This window comes from Schistocerca americana, unplaced genomic scaffold (genome assembly GCF_021461395.2).
Source record: "Schistocerca americana isolate TAMUIC-IGC-003095 unplaced genomic scaffold, iqSchAmer2.1 HiC_scaffold_15, whole genome shotgun sequence".
Taxonomy (NCBI): Eukaryota; Metazoa; Arthropoda; class Insecta; order Orthoptera; family Acrididae; genus Schistocerca; species Schistocerca americana.
The window spans coordinates 10,296,761-10,317,231 of NW_025725583.1; the positions used below are offsets into that span (position 1 = coordinate 10,296,761).

Genomic DNA, 20,471 nt, shown 5'->3' on the forward strand with positions numbered 1-20,471 from the left:
GGGTCTCCTTTTCTGAGTTTCCAACTTTTTTGGTGTCCTTTCAAGAGGGTGCATATTGCCCTGCCAGACTGACCTATATAGAATTTGATCATACTACTGTCGTATATCTTGCCATTGAAACTAAAGTAATTTTGTGTTAGGCAAGTGTGTCTACCTAATTTTATGTCATCTGTGACAGCTGGGTTAACTCCTGACTTACCTGGTAAGTCTGTGAGAATGTTTAGGCACTCATGTACTGGTATATTAGTGAATAAATTACTGCCATCAAAAGAAACTAGGTTGACTCTTTAGTGGGAATTTGGATATCTTTTAACTTGTTCACCAAGTCAACTGAACTGTACCATAATAGGTTTAAACTTGATTTTGATTTTGGTCAGGACATGAAAACACTGGCTGATTTTGATCAGGACATGAAAACACTGGCTAATTTCCAACATGGAACTGAGAATGAAGACCCTGAAAGATGGAACCTTAAATCTAGAAACTTCGAAGCATCATTTTATGTACACTGCTCAACTGGTCACTTTTTGCCCAGTGGTAAAAACAGCACTTCAGCTTTGTAAAAGATTGTAATTGTGGCAAATTCTGTATTGGTTAGTCTGATAGGGGAATATGAACTTGTTTGAAGGAACACTATAGAACTTGGGAACTCAGGAAAGCTACATTTGCAGAACATCTGCTTAAGGAAAGCCATAAGGTGCAACATGAAGTAATATGTCATACATAAAGGGAGGAAGATTAACTCCCTTTGAAATAATGGAAATTAACAAACATGCCAGTTTCCTTAAGCTTAATACTTAACGATCAAACACAGTTCCCTCAGTTGCTTCCTCTAAATGCAGGTACTACTCATAATCCCATCCAGACAATGTTGTAAATTACCTCTCCTACTCACGTACCCCATTTTCTTCTTTTATACCATTTACTATAGTTTATTTGCCCTGTTCAAAATTTTTACTTTGTATGATCACTGCTGTTTCACTTACCTACTTAATCTCATTTTCATATCTTACCTACTAGTAATACTGGATCTGTTAAGGACAAGATTATTTTGTTCAGCCACTCCCAAAGTTCATTGTTCAGTTTATATTCCGCTCAGAAAAACTGTTTTAATTTGTGATATAGCACATTGTTTAATGTGTCACATATTTTGTGTAAGTTCAATAATTTTACATAACATTTTCACTGAAGTCCCCTCCTTTGTAGCCTGAAACCAAATGGTGTAAAATAATAAATATTGTTGACTATTACACAAGTGTCACATATGTTTCATTCATAACTTGATTTTATTTTAATGGGCTCTAGTAATAAAATGCCATATATTAATACATTACAAGTAATATCTTCGTTTGTAATATAATAAATTATTATGTTTGTAATATTTTGTGTGGGGAACCTACAATATTTTTCAACTCAATGCAAAATGAACAAAACTGCTTTCAGTACTAAGGAACTATTGGTCACAGCATGTGTTGGTGTGTGACTCATTTTTGACCTAGAACTCTTTGAATGTTGTGAAATGTTTTACCCAAGAAAATTAGTACAGGTCTTAATTTGTTTTTAGTGGCTGACAGAAATCTGTTCTGGAGCAATTAAACTTCTATGCTCTCTTTTATGTATGAAAACATAAGCTTAGAGTTTCAGATCCAGTTTGAATATATTCATGTAAGTGTTTGAACAAAAGAAGTCTCAAAGCTGTTGTCAGTATGCATAATAGGCTCTTAGACTGCCTTGCTGAATGTGCTTTGTAGTTGTTACATAATAGCTAGTAACATCTGTCCTTAATTTCACAGGATGGTGGCAATAAAATTCAAGTTTGCCAAATGTAGTTTGTGTATTAGCTTATAGATACTTGTAAAACATTTAGTTTCAGGAAGGAGAGTAAAATTTAGTTTGTCATTAATTTTTAATTGCTCATTCAAATGACTTAATCTGCATTTTATAGATATAGGTGCATATAATGACTTTGAAGAAACTGTATCTTATTACCCTGCTGTTCATCATGTAATTCAATTAAAATCTGTGCATTTCTAGGTCCATATAAGAGTGGCTTCACCTCCTGTGAAATATCCTTGTTACATGGGCATCAATATACCAACAAGTGAGGAGTTAATTGCAAACAAATTAGACTCCTTGAAGCTTGCAAAACATGTTGGTAAGTGAATTTCATGGAAGCAACTGTGATAAATTTTTTATATGTTTTTAGACCATTGTTCTTGACAATGAATGATGGTAATTCAGAATAACTGCATCTGGCTGCTTATATTTGATGATTTTTAAATATAATCCTTTACAGTTAAGTATGTACACACTGGTTTAGGGAGTTAGTTGTTAAAGTTTGACTATAAGTACAAATATAGGTCAGTGATTGGTCCTTTGATGTCATTTTTATTTATTTATTTTCCATTGAATGTGATTTTCACAACTCAGAATGGTGAAAATGCTGAGTTTCACAACGATAAACTTTCCATATAAACCTATAGGTCTGTTTATACCTATCTAGATAAATGTAATGAAATATTACCTACAATAAGACCATGCATTCTGCTGTTAAAGCCAGCCTTTGGGATGGTGATTGCTTTGTGTCTACACACTGAGTATTTAACTTTATCATCATCCTCCAGTTTCCCCCTCTTGCTCTACATTCGTTCACCTACACCGATGATATGAGTAGTAGTTTACATATTGTTGGACTTGTTTCATGATGTTTTTTAAGATGAACATAGTGGGGAACTAAGCAGCTCTCAGTCCAAAACTAAAGGAGTCTTAACATGTCAAGGACCAAGCCAAAGGGCATGGAATCATCATATAAGGTGTTCTGCCTGTTGGCAGGTTCCCAACTCCGTTGCTGTCTCTTTTTGACCCTGTTTGAGACCAGCTGCTTCATAATCTGGTATCTTCCTCATTGCACTTCATCCCTCATTTTTATTCTTCTCTTCCCTATTTGACTCTGTACCCTCAATAGTTGCTGTCAGAATTTCTTTTCCTTTCAATATATGTCCCAGTCACACTATCATTTTCTTAACCAGGTTTAGGAGAGTTATTAGTTTCTTTACCCTTTTTGGTTCTTCATTGTTCTTATCCACAAATTTTATTTTCTCCATTCTCTTCCAAACGCATGTCTGAAATGCTTCAGTTTCATCTCTTTTCCTCTCCTCCAATGTACTGCTTTCATAGCCATACACAAAAACTCCGCATGAAGAATCTAATCACCATTTTTCTTAATTCCAACACCAATTTGCTACATAACAAGTGTTTCTTTTTCTGGAAAGCTTGCTTTGCTGTAGCAGTTCTTGATCTTAATCATTTTCCGTTCATCTCAGTATCAGTTAGCTTGCTCTGTAAATATCTGAACTGTGCAACATGTTCTTTTTGACCTTTCATTGTTTTCGCTTCCATATCTTCTTTGTCATGTACTCTCATTATCTTAGTCAATTTTCATGCATACACTTGCATTTCTCCAAGTCTGTATAATGTTCTTTGAAAAGAGATTACTTCCTATGTACTACCATGTTTCAGCAGATGTGATGCAGTATATCTTCTGGCCTCTTTAGCTTACTCCTTCCTTCTCTACTTCTAGCATCTTCATCATCAAGTCTTTGATATATATGGTAAATAGAGTTTGGTGAGAGACAAACCTATATTTGATAAACCTCTCTTCAGATATTTGATAAATCTCTCTTCAGATTTCAAGCCAGTAACATGCTTTCTGCCTTGGTTTTCACTCCTTCATTAGACCTTTCAGTTCACGTTCCTTCAATTTTAGAATTTCCTTCATCTTGTCCCATTTCACTCTGTCAAGGGCCTTTTCTATGTCTGTGATGCACAAACTCATTCCTTTTCTTCTTTCTGTATGTATTTCACCAGTCATTGTATTTAGTCCAGTAGTGTCTCTAGTACCTCTCCCTTTTCTGAAACCAAATTTCTTTTCTTCTACTTTCTCTTCCATTACACGTATCTATCTTTGATTCAGTACCTTCAATACAATTTTGGCAGCATGAAACATTATACTTACTGTGCTATATCCTGTGCATTTCTTGGTGCTTGATTATTTTGGGGATTGAAACAATCAGTCTTGACAAAGTATTCTGGCCATGTGCCACTTTCTTATACAACATTACACAAAGCTGTCATTTCAGCTCTGCCCTTTTTGTCCAAACACTGAAATAATTCTATAGGAAGACCATCCAATCCAACAGTGGTACCACTCTTTCATTTCCTTTATCACCTTTTCTACTTCAGAAAGCTGTAAGGCATGTAAATCTGGGAAGCTGCTCATGATTTAAAAGGCATCGTTTTCCACTTCCCAGATGTAAGATGAAAATGGCAATGTTAATTTTTTTGGGAGGTGGTCAAATCCATTATGTAAGGAAAAAATATCGTTTGTATGTCGTGTCATAACTCCAGCAGTCTAAGATATAGTTAAACTAGCATGGAAAACTGAAACTTCGTACTGATGCAGGCCTATATAACTTTCCCAGGCAGCTTGTTATACTTTTCTTTTTTGCGAAAAAGGTGTACGTAAAGAGCTCCCAAATTAATTCATTCTATTGTTGTAGAGTAACACAACTTGGACAGAAATGTTGCATTTCTAACACACACTCTTATTTGCAGTTCTGTGATCGTGGAACACACCCTCTACTTGGCTAATCCTCTTCTTACCTTTGCATATATTTCTTGCTGTAATTACCTTCTGCTGAGAACCTCTTGTCATGCAAGCAGCTAGTTATATTTTTATTCCTCTATTGGCGACATACTTTCTTATTGCTGTGTTGACAGGATTCCTCTTAGTTTCCTTAGTTTTAGACTTCCTAATGATGCCCCAGGGATGGGAACTTCCTCACCAACTGTTGCCTCCTAGGCAAGCAGTATGACGACTAACTTTTAATAGTTTACTCACTAGGCATTGACACTGTTGCATCATTGAAAGAAATGTTTAATTCCTGTTTTTCACTGTACTGAATTACAAAAATGTTACTTAACTTCAGTTAAAAAGGAACATATGGAGGCTGTGCTTTGCTGAGGTGCCCAGATATATTAGTGGGCCGGGTGCTGTCAGCCAAAGCCAGAAATTTATATTTAGTTCCTAAGAAATGACATATTTGGACATTTACCCTGTAGTCTACATAATTTACAAATATCAAAATAATAAAAACATAATATAATAATATAAATTTGATTTCAATTAATGATAGCAGAAAAATGCTGGTAATGATACACACAATTGTAGAACTAAAATTGATGAAAACCTATACATATAGTTGTCAAATTGAAGGTAGAGAGAGGAGTGATATAAGGAATGAAGAAAGGAATGAAGAAAAGATGATGTAGCTGTATGGAGTTCTATGTTTCACTCTTATACACAGGAAAAATGGTGTGTTGTATAAAGGGAAGAACATTAGACTACAGTAATTCAGGAAGTGAGTAGAAAGAGGAACGAAGTGAGAGATGATGCCCTAAAATTTGCATTTAAAACTGTACAAGTTGCATGACCTGTAGTGTGAATGGATCCATATTTAACATAAAGCATTCCTGTCCTCTAAGATTCCTGTACAGTACTAGATTCAAATGAAAATAGTGCATTCTTGTCCTCCTAAGGTGTCTTAGCCAGCTTCATCCAGCAGAAGGTGTTTATATTTACATTTTTATGAGGCATCTAAATAACAATGTCTCATCATTCTTGACATAGGCTGATGTGAGATCTACTAAATGTGACACCCCTGTAAATATTACATAAAGCTTGCAGAACTTTGAATATTTTATTGGATTCCCTGCTCTTGATCCAGCTCAGGCAGTTCAGAGTTTGAACTCCATTATGGCCAACATTTAAAATAACAAGTGGCATGTTAGGTATGATTGTATTTTGAGATTGACTGTCTTATTTAGATTAGATCAAAAGCAGTAGGCAGTTTATGTAGGTATAATATGCAACCAGTCCCTTCGTCAGTTTCATAAGATCTATTGCACTATTAACTATGTTTTGAGCTGCTGCAGCCTTATGAGATGGATGTGTTATGTTCTTGTTTCTTGGACCAAGTGCAGCTAAGCACTAAGGTCATACTAATTGTGCATTTTGCCACCTTACACATGCACGCGCATATGCAGAGTGATAGGTACCGGACAAGACAGTGCAATCACCATGTCCCTTGTGTAGAGCTGCATTTCATCCAAGATATAATGGTGTTGTAACTCCAACTGACAACAAGCCTACAGTGGCTTGAAAACTAGTTAATGTTACAGTAAATCACATCAATTTCAAAAAGCAGCTGGTTGCACATCATACCTACGTAAATTGCTACTTCCTATTATTTTGAGATTTGTTCACTGATTGTGAATTCTTTTGTCATTAGCTGCATTGGGTATAGATATACTACCTATTTGTGATGCATCAAAATTTGTGCCAGACTGGGACTCAAACTTGAATTTCCTGCTTATCATGAGTGGTCACCTTAACCATTTCAGCTATCTGTGCATGCAGCCTGGACTGATCCAAGCCTCCAAATGCCACACCACCTACATCACCTAATGCTCACAACATTACTTGGATTCCCACAACAGGAAGAATGAGACAACATGTTCATCATTATTACTATCATTGTTTTGCCCATCTGGGCATGTATTACATAGTTTATTTTTACAATATCTGCTCCTTCACACAGTAACAAATATTTGTAAAAGTAAACAATGTGCCACTTTTTAATTGCAGTTTCAGTTCGTCATCCACAATGGATATAATGAAAAAGCAGAAGGGTTTCATTTATAATATCTAAAGAATAAATTAAAAAGCTTAGAATTATTTAAGTAACACTCCATATAACAAAATTTTTGAGGCCTGCATCGTCACTCGTTAACATATTGCCTGTTGACTTCTGACTCGGGTTCTTTGGCTGATGCTAGTTTGACAATTTTTAGGTGTTTCGCTGGTACAAGTGGCTGCCATTGTCAAAGCTTCACTGTCCATAGTTGGTGGTGAAATGGAAGGGAGCTCGTGCCTGGAGATAATATGTACCTGCCATAGCAAAGGACAGAAGGTGGTCTCTTTGCAATGTAGGGGAATATAAGACACACTCTGTACATGTGGAAAAGTCTGTGTGGGAATGATTGGATGATCCATCAACACCTGGGTCACTGAAAGGAAATGATATTGGAGGTTGGTATAGGTGGAGAAATTAGTCGTGGCAGAGCACAAGCTGTGTAAGACTGATCACATGATAAATTTGCTGACATGAAAGTTCTTGCTGGGGAGAAGAGCTATCATACCCACTTACCCAGGGAAGCTATAGAAATCCACAAATATGACAACTGGTGCATGGATCCTGGATTACCGTGCTGCAATAAACAACTGTTGTAGGTATCAGGGGGAGAACCACAGCAGTAATGACCAGGGAAAGTCCTCAGATGGTGGTGTGACAGGTACATGTAATCCCTAGCTACGAGCTTGACTCCAGTACACGACCAGCAATGGAGGATGGAGCATTGATAATGCCAACTACTTGTGCTGGTGAAACATCAAAAAATTGTCAGACGATTGTCAATTGAAGAATCTGAGACAGAAGCCAACAGGAAATATGGCAATTTGTATAACACTTGACAAAACTAACATCCAAGCTCAGTTTGCTGGGATTTGATGAGAAGAGTAGCCAAGACAGGTCAGCAATGTAAAAAATTAGACAAAAAATACATGAAGCAATCTAAATAGCGCTGTTTACAAAATTTCACTTGGATGCTGATACTCGCATTTAGTGAATTAGAATTGGCACAGCTTAACATCACACCTCATGTAGAATATAGACAGCTGTCTTCTGTTACAAATATTGTTCAGTCTAAATAAGAAATATGGACACCAAGCAGAAATTATCAGTTTTCTGTAGAACTGAAATGCAGAGAAAATGAGGAGTTGTGAATAGGGTAACACAGACACTCAGCAATTATAGTGTAAACTTCTGATCATATCTGACAACAGTCCCTGAACATTTGTTGCTATAAGAGGTTGCCTCCATCTTTGTCTTGTGCCTCCTTCTCACAATGTATAGACACACATTAGATACAGTAGGGAGTTTTCCAGTTGATCCCAGTAAGGCCATATTTATCTGTCAGTGGGTCACATTTTTTATTGTTTACCTTCACAAGAGTGGAAAGTTGCCATTTTCAGATATTTGTGCTGTATGGCCAGACACCTTGATCCATTTTCTTCTCACAATATTGTAAATTGCAAATAAATTCATGTAGATCCAAAGAGTGTCGTAAAATACATGACAAATACAAAGAAAACAGAAACTGCAGGGCTAACTTGTTTTTTTATTGTTAGGGCAATAGACTCATTATACAGATACCTGGAGAACATATCAAATGGCAGCCAAAACACTGTTGCATTAAGTGCAAGATGGCAATATTATGTTCTGCAGTTAACACACTGATGTGCAAAACTTAAGAGCAAAAGTAACTTTTGCATCATGTGTCACTACAAAGTAACATAGCTCAGTAATACACCAGAAATGTCACATTTATTCAAAGACAATAATTACACTGAAGTTACCACAATGTATGATAGTCCTCTGGACATTACAAAAGGCAGAACATGGTTCTTAATAGGGTATGTGACAACCACATACCAGCAACGCATGCTCTGCGCCGTGCTCCCATGCTGGCCACAAGGTTGGTAAGGAGTTTCGCTGGTAGAGTTGCTGTTTGCTCTATGGTTGGTTGTGCGTATTGACATGCTGAAAAACTTCTACTGATCACATGAGGGGATTTAAGTCTTGAACATTTGCTGAGTATCATCTCATTCCAAATGCTGCTCCACCTGCACAGTTCAATAGAGTTGCACATTGTCATCCATAAAAAATGAAGTCAGGACTGAATGCACATGGGGAAGGAGTACAGTGTCACAGCAATGCCGCTCGGTGAATGTACCACATTTAAAGATTTGAAGGTCAGTATGTCCAGGCAAAATTATGCCTGCCCACACCATAACACGTAGAACACCAGAACGATGATGTTTGACAACATTCCTAGGTGCATTATGTACCCTTATAGGATGAGAGAGGGAACACATAAGGCACCCAGGAACATTGTCAAACGTGATTGTTTGGTGGTCCAGATGTTAGGGTGGGCAGAAGCATAATGTTGCACGGGCGTAGTGACCTCCAAATTTTTGAACATGGTACACTCACTGGTCAGCATTATTGTGACACTATACTCCTTCCCCATGTGCATCTTCTCAAGGGTACATTTGATCCTGATTTCATTTTTATTGATGACAATGCACAACCACATCAAACAGTGCAGATGAAGCAGCTCATGGAACTGGACAATATTCAGCTAATGGACTGGCCTGCCCATTCCCCTGACTTCAGTCCCATTGAGCACATGTGGGGTGCATTGGAGATACATACAGCAGCACATCAACATCCACATGCACCATTGCCCATCCAGTAGTTGTCAGTCACACTGGTGGAGGAATGGAATGCCCTACTACGAGAACTCCTTACAAAACTCATGACCAGCTTGGGAGCACATTGGAGGGCAGGTATTGCTGCTGTGGTGATAGTACACACTATAAAGAACCACATCCCACCTTTTGTAATGTCCAAGGACTATTATGATTTGTGGTGCCTTCACATAATTATTATCTTTGAATAAAAGTGTCATTTCTGTTCATCTCACTGTGTATTTCTTTCAGTTACCTTCTGCATGACACTGTAGCAGCTCTTTATGTGTGTGGTCCAAGTTTTATTGAGCTATGTTACTTATCATTGACACTTAATGTGAAAGTTACTTTTGTCTTTGTTTCGCACACCAGCATACATTTCTGCCTGTTACACTGTATAATTGTCTTTCAGAGAATAAGTTAAAACTTCCTATGTTTTTTGTAAATCTCAACTTGATTGAGTAGTGTGTAATTTTGCTTCAGCCTGTCATAAATAGTAAATATTTGTATTAAAATGTAGGTTCTGCAAGCAAAATGTAACATTGCACTTAGTTTGTTCACAATCCTAGCAGGTATATTGAGAGAAGTACATTAGAATTCATAGGAAGTTAGCCAGATGATATGGTGTCAAACATTCTATGGGTAACAATGAAGAAACCAGTATTTTACTATTTTCTTGACAAGCAGCTGTGTTTATTTGGTTAGTATGTATATATGTGTAGTACCACCAAAAACATGTTTCATCTCTCTCTCTCTCTCTCTCTCTCTCTCTCTCTCTCTCTCTCTCTGTGTGTGTGTGTGTGTGTGTGTGTGTGTGTGTGTGTGTGTGCGCGTGTGTGTGTGTTTCCGGATGACGTGGAAGCAGCCATTGAAGTCAAGCATTTGTGCTCGTAGCATGTTCTACTTCTGGTGGTCAACTCTGCTCTTTCACACAGTGTGACAGTGGCCATTCATTCATGTGTATAGTTGGTTGGTGGTCATGGCTTCGTGTTTTACAGTTTTGTAGCTGCTGTCTGAGATAAAAATGGAGTCAGTTATTGTTATGACTGAATGCAGATGTTGCAAACTGCATGAGAAGCACCTCCTGGCCAGCTAGACTGAATTCTGTTATGAAACTTATGAAACTGAACACCTCTCAGAATCCAAGAATTCCTGTTTGCATAAGTTATTTCAGTCCTCTCTACAATTTTCAGTTTGTGATTTACTCCAGATATTTAGAAAAACATGCTGGAAGATTTTTCCTCACTGGGTACCCTTGTTCAGCCAAATGACATAGCACTGGATCATTAATTAATTTACTGGCTTAACTTTACTCCATTCAACTCTATATTTAATGTAATGAACTGTAGTAATCCAGGGAGACTGGCAAGAGAAATTTACTGTTTCAAGTGATACTGAGATAAGCACAGTCATATGTTAAACACCCACATACATAAATCTACAACTCTGATCTCAAGATTGATATTAGTATGACCAGTTTCAGCAATGAAGTCCTTCTAGCATCATGGACTCATGAGAAAGAAAGTTCAGCTTTCAGTTGACTGATTTGAAAAATAAATTTGAGTACTTCAAATAGTTTGGATGTAAGACAACATTACACTTACTATCCCTGCAGCTATCATAACATATGTCATCTTCCATGACCACTAACTATTAGAAACCTGCTATATCTAAACATCATTTTACTCAGGTGCGGACAGTTTGGCGTACTTATCTGTGGAAGGCTTAGTGCAAGCAGTTCGGCACAGAATGAAGAACAAAAGCTCCACAAGCATTGGACACTGCACAGCGTGCCTCACTGGAGTGTATCCAGAAAAACTGGAATGGTGATGTGCTTTACTACCAGCTGTTAGACATGCAGTTGTCAACAGTAGCTGTTGAATTTTACCACAAAATGAAACTATGATGTAACACAGCTGAGGTCACTTACTGACACAACTAAGTATATTTAATTCAAAATTTAATAAACATGTTATCACTTCAGAATTATACCTCAGATAAGTGTTATATTGCAATCTATCTCAACTTGTTACACATTTTTGTGGTCAGTATATAATGTCTATGTATTTTTGATAATTTAATTTTTTACCTCTGGCAATTATCTTAAATGGTTAAATTCTTAATTTATTAAAGAGTACTTCTGAAGTACAATTACATTCGAGTTGTGCTCTTACAAAGTAAAGAGCTATGAGATCCCTTTTTTCTTTCTTTCTGAAAACTTGATAAAACAGGAATCACATAATAAATGTTCTTGTTTTATTATTCAGTTTTTGTGTTCATGCCATTACATTCTGATGTAGTGAGCGAATTCTTTTCAGAAAGTAAGGGGTCCTGTGATTTTTTTTTAAAAAATCCTATTATTCTTTGTAATATATATTGTGATGCTATGTTTTTTAAAAATTAAGAACTACTTTTTGTTCCTTTACCAAGTTCACTGTTATAGTGTCACATTTTTTGTGTCTGTACATGAAGTGTACTTCTTCCATGATGTATCCATATCACTAAGCTTTTAATCTGAATTTCACAATGAGCAGGATAAAGGAGATGGTTTGTCTCCTCTTATTTGTGAAAAGTTATTTTTATATTAGAAAAGAACCATTCCATTGTAATATTTCTGTACATATGAAGTTGGAATGTAGATTTGATGCTGCGTATTAATTTTATGTTTTATAATGAAATGTAATGTGCCAATTAACTCTAAAAGAAACCAAGCTCAGTGGTTTTGTAGAGTTTTTGTGCTTGAATCAACATCAAAATGTTGGTTCAATCTTAGATTACTCTCAACAGAAACACCAAGTCTTATGTGTTATAATTTATCATTTTAGCAGACTAAGAGTTAGGTGTAAACACACCTTGCCAGAGCAAAAGCTACATATGGGCTCAGATTTGTCATCATTTTAATGTGGAATATATTACTTCCACAATTTATTTCTAACAGTTCCTAGTTCAATTACACATCCATGGAGGCTGTATTACTCTTGCTCATTATGGCAATTTCAGATCTGCAACTTAATTTTACTTAATATTTTTAATTTTTGTCAAGCGTTTTATGTGAATAAATTTTTTAAATAGTTAAAATTGTAGTATTTCATTTTGTGTGGAGTAGGCTTATATTTATCTTTGGCTCCTCTCGTATTCACAACAGATGGTTACTTCACATTCTCAGATCTGTGTGACCTGCCTTTCCTTTTTAAATCCCCCAACTTCTCCCAGTTTCCTTCCTCAGGAATGTTGTCCTGAAGCCGATCACTGGTCAGAAATTCTGTAATGATACCCGAAATGTAACTGAACTGTGTGCAAAAAAGCTGAATTGGATTCACTGTTACTGTAAGGCTTTATAAAGGTGCACTGTATCAGAAAATACAGTCCAATAAATTAGGGAAATGGCAAAAGGTCATTACAGATTACTGTAGTAAATGATATGCTGAGTCACCAAGGTTAGATTACCCCCACAGTATTTTAGTATTGAAAAGTCACAAAGAACAATTATTTATACACCCACAGGATACATGATGTACTCATGTAAGAATAAATAAGGGAAACAATAAAACATGTGGATGAAAGGATAATAATTAATTACACTTCATGTCATAACTAAAACATGTATGGTAGCTACCTGTCCGTGTGCTTATGTATGGCCAGGCATTAACAGACAGAGCTACTGCTATCTGTAGAAGAGAGAAAGTAATGAAACTAGCAAATCAGTTTTTCTCACATATGCACAGCCTTGGAATATAACAGACATTGCAGATGCTGTGCTGCTTGTGGGCCACCGTGCCCATTGGTGCATGCTGAGCATCACATTTGTGGCTGTTTCAGACACAAATGCAGATGACCAACTGATTTATTGCACTAAGGACCCAAAGATGAACGAGCATGTGGTCTGCTATACAATATGTTATGGCTCACTGCACACTGCATGCAGCAGAAGCAGAGCAGAGGCCTGGCAGAGCAACAGTTTCTGTAGGTCAACACATACTGCCCATAGCAGAGGCATGACAGAATCTCAGTAGTGGTCCAGTGCTCATGAAGCACAGAGCACCCTGCAATGTCCACCCTGAGTCTGTCTATGCAGTTAGATTTAGATTCTGACTTTGATTTGGAACTCAGGAGCCCTTTATGTTCTCATAGGTGATGAGACACTTCTGTTATTAAAAAAAACTTACTGAAACCTTAACCTAAATCTAGAGTTACTGCTAATGGCAAAAGTAAAGTTTTTAACTACAGTCTTCCTCATATAGAGAGTGCATTTGGTATATTGAGTTCCAGATTTCTTTTGCTTAAATGGTCTTTTGACTGTAAACTGGAGACTGTAGATAGAATTGTGAGGGCTACAAGTGTACTGCACAATTATTTGAGGACTGAAAACATTATGTCAAAAGATCTCGCTGAGGAGGAGGAGGAGGAGGAGGAGGAAATGAGACCACTGAGCACTAACCAGCTTCTGTCACCTGCTCCAAGTAGATGCAGAAACATGAGTAAAACATTTCTTAGGTGAGAAAGATTTAATGAATGTTTTAATTCACCTGAACCTTTTGTTCAGTGGCAGTATGCACCCATAAAAAGAGACCAGTATGAATGTGAAGAACTTAACATCATTAATATTAAATGTTTACTGTGAAGATGCGTATAAAATAAATAAATAATACTTACAACTGACTTTAAATGCGAACATTTTTAGGTTAGGCTTTACCGTGACTGTTACTGACATTAAATGAAACAACAAGTTCACTGTTGACTGGTAACAGTGAACTTGTTGTTTCATTACTTACAACTGATGTAATATAATTCCTCTGCAACCTTCTTCCAGTTTCATTCTTCCTTGCTTAATTGGAGAAAAATCTGTACTTGCTTGAATATCATAAGCATGGACGTTTCCTACGTTAGTTTTATGATGAAATGTGCTCCTCTTTGTGTGCTATCAATTGCCAAAATCTTGTTTCAGTGTCTCAAACTGTTTACGAGATATGAGTGAGGTATGAATATTTCATTCTGGCTTTTTCCCTCGTGTGCAGAGGATGGATTACTTTACGTACAATCTGTTGTCTCAAGATTGGAGACAGACAGTGATAGCCTTCCAAGTTTAAAGAATAATTCAATGTGTTAGCTACAGTTCAAACACAACAACGTATGACCTAACATGCACTAAGCACAAATTTGTGGTAACCACTATTTTCCAATGCAAAGTTTAGGTAAACTGCTAGAAGAAATTCATAATCTTGAAATATCACAACTATAACCATTAATAAAATGATACACAGTTCATCATGAAGCTCATGAATTAAGCTAAGAGATTTGTGAGAATCAAAGTTTTTTTTTACCAGACTGTCTCTTTACAATTATTTGAGAAAGATTGCAGATTGGCCAATTTGCGCACCTTGCCGTTCCACAGTGAAGCAAGCCTGCTAGCTACCATGACAAATCAATGGGTCCTGAGGGGATGACACAGGTGGTTGCAGGTATAGAAAAACTTGTGTGGCTCAGACAACTGGTCAGAGGGCTGCCACAGCTAATGTCCTACCCTGAATCTCAGCTGTGTCCACTGTGTGGTGCCTCATTGGAAAGCATGCTTTACAAAAGCCATGCTGCCTCTACTGTGTGCAGTGTGTGGTGGGCATAATTACCCTCAGTTTTTCAAACAGAATACAATCTTATAGCACACCAATTCAGGATACTGCAAATCTGAGACATATTCCTGCAGAATGCCATTGCAGTTGGTCACAATGTGGAGACACCCCAATCCTTCATTGTAGGTTACTGACCCTGCCATCCAAGTTTGGGTTACATCACCTGGACATGTTCAAATTTTTATGCTTGCATCCATGTCTTCTTTATGTAATAAAGACACCATTTGGAGCTACCTAGCACTGTTGTAATTCACGGTCATCTTGGCCTGAAATTTTATCAGGGCGTGGCACAGTTCTTCTGTACTTTATACAATTAGTTTCCTTCTCTTTCCTTTAAGCAGAACATTCTTAAAATTTGATCTAAAGTTCTAAGGGCTATCAACTGATCAAGTTACATTAATTCCATTTACATAATCTAGAAAGCTCAAATGATTTTTGAAATGTCCTGTTATTTGAGTTCATATCAATTTACCTGAAATATAATTCTGTTTTTGAAGAAATACTTTACATGTCCAAAGACAAGGTTAAATAATTTGTCTTCATTGGATATTGAAAAAGTTATCAATGAGGCTTTAGGGATGACACATTGTCTCTGTTACTTTAGAACTTTGGCAGTATGGTACTGATCCACTGTTGCTAAAAGTTTGGCAGCACTATACTCACGCAACTGACAGAATTTTGTAGAAATATTCACATCAGTAAGACAGAAATATGTTTTTAAACATTTCTTGCTGTTGTAAATAAAATTTAAGTGTTACTCATTTAGTGTTGACATTTCATATGAGAGAGAGAGAGAGAGAGAGAGAGAGAGAGAGAGAGAGAGATACGAAAGTATCACATTTATTTTTGCACCAGCAGAAGGATTTATGGAACGTCTTTCACACATCATAAATATGTTTTATTTAATTGTAACAACTTTCTAAATTTTTATAAAATCTACTCAGCAATGAGTTGCTTCTGTGAGAAGTTCAAGTTGCACATTGCCAAATAAACAATGCGAAACAAATACGGATGTTGCCATGGGTTTAACTGAGAACGTTTGGCAAAAACTGAAGTTTGTGACTTCAGTGGCTCAAAGCAAATGGGCTTCAAGCAAATGTTATGGAATGTAGGGCACAGTAGATTATTGCTACAAGTCCTACAAATAAGCCATTTCAGCTCACTCAATGTACTGTGCTGAATCAGGACTCTGTTTTATGTATGTGCCTTTTGTGAGTAGTGCTCTTCCAGTTGAGACATCTGAGTACAATCAATGAGCTAATGGACTTCATTGAAAGCTTCAGTTGGGCACTATTTGTCTTCTACAGTTCACAGTTCTGTTGGACCTCTCCTATGCTGTAGCTGGATAACAGGTAAATACAGTCTTCACAAGTACAGTACAATGAAAAACCAGCCCAGAATTGTAATTTTCACTTTTTTTTATTCACTCAATGACTAGTTTTGGGTCAAGACCCATTTTCAGACCATCGTACCATAGCCAAAAATGGTATTTTTGAACATGTGAAAACCATGTCAAAAAGCACATTAATATAACTACGGAGTACTTAAAAAAAATGAGGGGACATTGTCAGTGAGCAGTTTCATTCAGTGTTCCTCAGACATGAATAGAACGAAAGAATCAGTATTAAAAAAAGGACCCAAGCTATATTAAGAAAATTGTGCTGTTTTTTTTAGAACTTTTGAAAACAAGTGATTTCTTGTCAGCTCAAGTGGATCACTGCATTCCAGTGTTCCAAATCAAGTGAGAATTACTTAATAATATCTCCATTTATAGTACAATTTTTTCTGTAGCCTGTGAAATATATGTTAAAACATACACTGTGGTGACAAGTCATGAGATACCTCCTAATATCATGTCAGACCACCTTTTGCCCAGTGGAGTGCAGCAACGCGACATGCCATGGACTCAACAAGTCGTTAGAAGTTCCCAGCAGAAACATTGAGCCATGCTGCCTCTACAGCCATTCACAATTGTAAAAGTGTTACTGGTGCAGGATTTTGTGCAGGAACTGACCTTTCGATTATGTCTCATAAATGCTCCATGGGACTCATATTGGGTGATCTGGGTGGCCAAATCATTTACTCAAATTGTACAGAAAGTTCTTAAAACCAAATTCAAACAATTTTGGCCTGTTGATATGGTGCATTGTCACCCAAAAAATTCCATTGTTGTCTGGGAACATGAATTGCTGCAAATGGTCTCCAAGTAGCTGAACACAACTATTTCCAATCAGTGACCCAGTCCATTTCATGTAAACATAGCCCACACCATTATAGGGCATCCACCAGCCTTGCACAGTGCCTTGTTGACAATCTGAGCCCAAGGAAGCACCACACACAAACCCTACCATCAGCTCTTACCAACTGAAATTAGGACTCATCCGACCAGGCCACAGTTTTCCAATCCCTGGGGGTCCAAACGATGTGGTGATGAGCCTAGGAGAGCCGCTGCAGGCGATGTCATGCTGTTAGCAAAGGCACTCACATCAGTTGTCTGCTGTCATAGCCCATTAATCCCAAATTTCACCATACTGTCCTAATGGATATGTTCATCATATGTTCCACATTGATTTCTGCAATTATTTCGCGCAATGTTGCTTGTCTGTTGGCCCTGACAACTCTACGCAAACACTGCTGCTCTCGGTCATTAAGTGAAGGCCATTGGCCACTGCGTTGTCCATGGTGAGAAGTAATGACTGAAATTTGGTATTCTCAGCACACTCTTGACACCATGGATCGCTGAATTCCTTAACAATTTTCAAAATGGAATATGCTACATTTCTAGCTCCAACTACCGTTTCATATCCAAAGTCTGTTAATTCTCACTGTGCAGCCAAAACCAGATTGGAAATCTTTTCACGTGGGTCCCTGAGTACAAATGACAACTCCCCCACTGCACTACTCTTTTATACTTTGTATATGTGATATTACCACCATCTGTGTATGTGCATATCTCTATCCCATGGCTTTTGTCACATCAGTGTACGAGTGTTTGGTGTGTATCAGTCTGTGTCTGCGATGATGCAGAGAATTTTCTTTTGCAGTGATTGTAGCTTTTTCAGGTGTGGGGTTGTTGCCATTGAACATACTTCAGATCCATAGAGAATCATTGGCAGGACAACATTTCTGTACAACCCAAGCTTTGTATCTGCTGATGACTCCCCACTCTTTGGGACTGGATGCAACTGGTAGAAAGCAGCACAACCCTTGCTTCTTGCACTGTTTATTTGTTTCATGAATGTCAGGCATCTGTTGAGTTGTAGGCCTTGGTATATTGCAGAGGACTCCATTGTACCACTCTATCAGTGATGGAGATCGGTCAGGTTGGACGAGTTAATTTGCTCGTAAACATTACGGCAACACAGATTTCTGGGTTTATTTTGATGTTACAGATGTTGCACCATTGGGTGATGGTATCTAGGTGTTGCTGAAGTTCTTGTGCAATGAAGTTTGGGTTTCTGCTGCTCTTATATACTGCTATATTGTCCATGTAGAGGACAATTTCACCTCCAGCCAGTTTCCTGCAGGATCCCAGCCACAGCATTCCTGATCTGTTTTGTTTGATCATGTTTGCTGTACCTTCCCACCAGGAATGAATCAGTCATGCTGATCCCGTGTCCTGGAATGTCTAACTGTGTGTTCTACCAGATGCATGGATTGGTGAATGGTGCTATGTTCAGGTCAGAAGCCAAACTCCTCAGGAGTTGTTATGTTGTTGTCTTAAAGAAATCGGGTGAGGGGTTTATGTATAAGATACTCCAGTATCTTCCCTAGAAAGCACAGAAGTGATATGGATCTGGGACTGTGAGAAAGGATGAGGTCCTTTTGTGGTTTGGATAAGGTGATAACCTCAGCAATTTTTAAGATATTTGGGAAACAAGTTGTGGGAGAGGCACTGGTTGTAGGCTGTGGTGATGTAGGTGATTGCAGATGGAGGTAGGCATTTTAGGTGTGGGACACAGGCCTTATCAGGACTTGGAGATTTGTTGTTCCAACTGGTAAAAAATCTTTTTCTGTCCTAGTATCTCAGCTGAGCCACTCTGACTATATCTCTCTCCTGCCTTTCACTCTCATTATCTTTGACAATGTGAGTTCAGAATTGTGACTCAGTGATGTCACCAGTACTTCCACTTTCTCCTTGTCACCACCGACAAGTCCATTTTTCTTGTCTACCCTGTAACCTTCTGCACTTTCATGAGCTTCCATAATTTGTTCATGTCCTGCTCTGCTTCTTCACGTCTTTCATTACAAGTAGAAGCCTCGGTGCTCCTGTAATCTCTCTTTCACTTGTACTTCCATTCGTATAACCAATGTCAGCAGGATTGAAGCAACACTGTCAAACCCTCCTCAAGAAATTACCAGGTCCCAGATGTCAGAGGGTGGGTCCCTCACACCAGGTTTAGTGGTCATCCTGGTGCTTGCCTCCTGAGTATGGTTCTGTAGGATGGTTGTGAAAAACTCAACAGATGCATCTACCTCCCTTTCATTTCACATTTGCAGCGTGTCCTCCAGATGATGTCCTATCAGGGTGTTATATTGCTCCCAATCAGTGGTATATTTTGTATCTGCCATCCTCCTATCTGGCTCTTTGACAATAGCACATTCCAAGACAACTCGGCTGTGGTCGGAGTCCAGCTCATAATGGACTGTGCTCGTGGTTCTCCATGGCAGGTCTTTGGAGAGACAGATATCCAGGATATCTGGCCTGAACTGGGCTTAGTAGGAGATATGAACAGGCTTCTTGAGAGGGATTAGCCTCAAGAAGGGATCACCCCAGACAAACTTCCCCACTCCCCTCCTGCTGGTGTTTATGGAATTGCAATCCCTGTAACTATGTTTAGTTTTCAAGTCTTGTGCTGTTTTGTGGCGATAGGGAGAATTGTATACAGAAACTACAGTGAAGACATTGCTTCCTATCTTTAAGTCTATACCGGCAGCCCCAACTCTGACCAAATTTGGTATATCAATTGTTCAGTGGAGATGTACTATGATGCCCACCCCTCCTCGTCGGCAGTTGGGACAATCTGTCCTGTGGACAGACTAGTTGTGCACCTTAAATCAGTCGATAACAGATGTATCTCTGTGATACAGCTGATGTCTATAACATGCTGATCAGGAAAGAACTGATGTTGGATAATTTTATCAGAAATGCTGTTCACATTCCAATTTAGGATTTCAAAGTTCCTATATCTAAGGACCATTGAAAGTTCATGGTGGCTTCTACAATTATTGTCGCTTTTGCAAATTTATCTGGCTCCACGCACACCACTGTCATGGTTTCTTTGAGCTCCTTTACTATGCTGCTGAGGTTAAAGCCAGCGAGCAGTGCCCTAATTTCTTTTATTTCATGCAACAGGTTCGCGAATTTGCTTCCTGCATTTTTTGACTCTAGTTGTGTCGTCACTGCAAGTTCT

General features: G+C 38.0%; 1 protein-coding gene across 4 annotated transcripts in view; it reads left to right on the forward strand.

The window, feature by feature from the left end:
- LOC124569456 (amidophosphoribosyltransferase-like) overlaps positions 1–12,508 on the forward strand; it is a 253,058-nt gene extending 240,550 nt beyond the window's left edge. For all 4 annotated transcript variants that reach the window (XM_047131066.1, XM_047131065.1, XM_047131067.1 and 1 more), the window contains exons 9-10: positions 2,035–2,155; positions 11,121–12,508. In XM_047131066.1, the coding sequence (XP_046987022.1) occupies positions 2,035–2,155; positions 11,121–11,260 (261 nt within the window). In that variant the 3' untranslated portion in view covers positions 11,261–12,508. The remainder of the gene's footprint in view (positions 1–2,034; positions 2,156–11,120) is intronic.
- Positions 12,509–20,471: the final 7,963 nt, after the last annotated feature.